This window comes from Musa acuminata, chromosome BXJ3-11 (genome assembly GCF_036884655.1).
Source record: "Musa acuminata AAA Group cultivar baxijiao chromosome BXJ3-11, Cavendish_Baxijiao_AAA, whole genome shotgun sequence".
Classification (NCBI taxonomy): Eukaryota; Viridiplantae; Streptophyta; class Magnoliopsida; order Zingiberales; family Musaceae; genus Musa; species Musa acuminata.
In genome coordinates, this window is record NC_088359.1 from 16,490,001 (window position 1) to 16,492,755 (window position 2,755).

General features: G+C 37.5%; 1 protein-coding gene across 3 annotated transcripts in view; it reads left to right on the forward strand.

Annotated features, from left to right (window-relative positions):
- Positions 1-2,520, forward strand: part of LOC103973312 (calcium-dependent protein kinase 20) — a 4,747-nt gene extending 2,227 nt beyond the window's left edge. Inside the window, exons 3-8 of one of the 3 annotated variants that reach the window (XM_009387842.3) lie at positions 1-129; positions 250-402; positions 806-921; positions 1,115-1,282; positions 1,561-1,791; positions 2,065-2,520. The exon at positions 1-129 is cut by the window's left edge and continues 15 nt beyond it. In XM_009387842.3, coding sequence (XP_009386117.2) covers positions 1-129; positions 250-402; positions 806-921; positions 1,115-1,282; positions 1,561-1,791; positions 2,065-2,205 — 938 coding nt within the window. In that variant the 3' untranslated portion in view covers positions 2,206-2,520. The remainder of the gene's footprint in view (positions 130-249; positions 403-805; positions 922-1,114; positions 1,283-1,560; positions 1,792-2,064) is intronic. The other 2 variants (XM_065173017.1, XM_065173016.1) reach the window with 2 other exon arrangements.
- Positions 2,521-2,755: the final 235 nt, after the last annotated feature.

The following is a 2,755-nucleotide window of genomic DNA, read 5'->3' on the forward strand; positions in this document are numbered from 1 at the left end:
AAATTGTTGGAAGTCCTTATTACATGGCACCAGAAGTTTTAAAGAGAAATTATGGCCCAGAAGTTGATGTCTGGAGTGCAGGCGTGATTCTTTACATCCTGCTTTGTGGTGTACCCCCATTTTGGGCAGGCAAATTTTCTTCCATAGAAGGATGATAAATATTAGGGAATTTTATGAGAGCTTGTAGGTGTGCACATCTATTTTGCTTCTCAACATCTGGTAGTGATCTAACTTTTTATGCAAGTGCAGAATCTGAACAAGGTGTGGCACAGGCAATTCTTCGTTCTGTCATAGATTTTAAAAGAGAACCATGGCCAAAAGTTTCTGATAGTGCTAAAGATCTTGTCAGGCATATGCTTGATCCAGATCCCAAGCAGAGGTTTACAGCTCAGCAAGTGATTGGTAATTTTTAACTCCATATCCATTTCACTTACCTTCTCATTTATTCTGTTTACATTATTGTAGTTTTGTGATATTATATTTACTGAAGTTTATTCTAGTAATTTGTCAACAATCACTGGCCGACAGTGAACTATTCTTGACTTGCTCAATGTGCCCAACAAGTCAAGGAGTCATTATTATTCATTCTTTGCAAAAATTTAGCACCGTTGGACACTTACTAGATACTACCTTTCCGTTGGGTTTTTACACTGCCATGTATGCTCTACAAAAGTTACCCTCAACTTGTAACTCATACTGACTGAGTAAAATTCTTGCATCATTATTCTATGTATGTCTACTTTCTTTAGTTGATCTAGTGTTCATAGCATGTACTGCATCTTTAAGATATACCTCAACGTTGCAGATCATTCATGGCTGCAGAATGCCACGAAGGCTCCTAACGTAAATCTAGGTGAAACCGTCCGTGCAAGACTCCAGCAGTTCTCTGTGATGAACAAATTTAAAAAGAAAGCACTAAGGGTAAGAGCTAAGAAAATTCATTGATGTATTCATTTCATGTCCAGTTAATAACACACACAACATTCACATTTGATTCCCAATACTATGCATGACTAAGAATTTTCTTGATACCTGACCTCTGGCTATGTTACTTCATCAATGTTCTTGTTCAAACAGAATTCAGCCACTGACACATGCAGACTAATCATTCCAGGTGGTGGCCGAATATTTATCTGTTGAGGAAGTTGCAGACATTAAGGATATGTTTGAGAAGATGGATATAAACAAAAATGGAAAAATAACTTTTGAGGAGCTGAAATTTGGTTTGCGTAAGCTTGGTCACCAGATTCCTGATGCAGATGTACAGATATTAATGGAAGCAGTGAGTACATCACCGAGTGTCTTAGTTGTTTTTCGAGAGGCTGTATCCGACTTGTGGTCTTGTCAAACCCCTGCATGTATGCTTGAAAGCAAAGACACAAGCCTTGATTACTATTCTTGCAATTTATGATCCACAATAATAGAACTTCTGAAAAAGTAAAAGGGAGAGATATGGCTGCACAAATTGTTAAAAAAGTGTCGTAATTTATCCCCACATGTTTACAATGAAAATATTGTTTCAAAAACTGCTAGACTAATTATATATTGTTGCTGATACAGGCTGATGTTGATGGAACTGGCACCCTGGACTATGGAGAATTTGTTGCTGTTTCAATTCACTTACGAAAGATTGGAAATGATGAACACCTGCACAAGGCCTTTTCATACTTTGATCAGAACAAGAGTGGATACATAGAAATTGAAGAGCTCAGGGACTCCTTGGTCGATGACTTAGGTACAAATCATGAAGAAGTCATTAATGCTATCATTCATGATGTAGACACAGACAAGGTCAGTAACCATATTGCCTTCGCTAACACCCCTACAACCGTTTCTTTACATGTGCATGCTTTTTGCTTCCTAACTCTCATATGCAGTCCAAGAATTCTTCTTTTTGTTAAATAGACAATTGGAAAATGAAAATAATGTATAAGGAAACTAAGCTACCATATATTATTTCTGCTTCTTTATTGATCTCAGCAACTTCTTTATGAACTTAAAACAATAAAAATTGTTATGAGCAATAATCTAATATCTTTCTGTTGTGGGGGCTTTTTGTCACAGGATGGGAGGATAAGTTATGAGGAATTCGCGGCAATGATGAAGGCAGGCACGGACTGGAGGAAGGCATCAAGGCAGTACTCGAGGGAGCGGTTCAGTAGCCTCAGCTCAAAATTGCTGAAGGATGGATCGTTGCAGCTGTAAGTTGGGTGGGTGTAGATAAAAACTAAACAAACATATATATGTATGTGTGAAAGAAATCGGAAATCCTGTTTTTGTTGGTTTCACATTATTCTTTCTCATTCCCCTTTCGACTTAGGACTTGAGTTTTCTGCCACATCTTTGGTTCTATTTTCTTTGAGATGGCAAAGGGGATTGCAAACTTTGTGTTTAGATATGTTTTAAGTAGGGTCATGTAATATGGGTATATGGCTGTAAATATATGACTGGTTTTAGGATACTGATGCAGTAAGGTGGATGCAACAAGTATTGTGGAATGATATCTGAACCTTTCATGCATTTGGTGTGACTCCTGCCATCTTATCTCTAATATATCAAGTGTCCTGGTTTGTTTCTTGATTAACAATATTGGTGATCAAGAATCCAACAAATCAGTGGAGATTTGACATTTAAGTTCCACTGGCTCTGTGACTAATCTTGAGTTCCTCACATTTGACATAAAGTTCCACTCACATTAAGTTCCACAAGTCATCATCATCTACTTTTGCAGTCTCTCTAAACACGGTTGCATCCA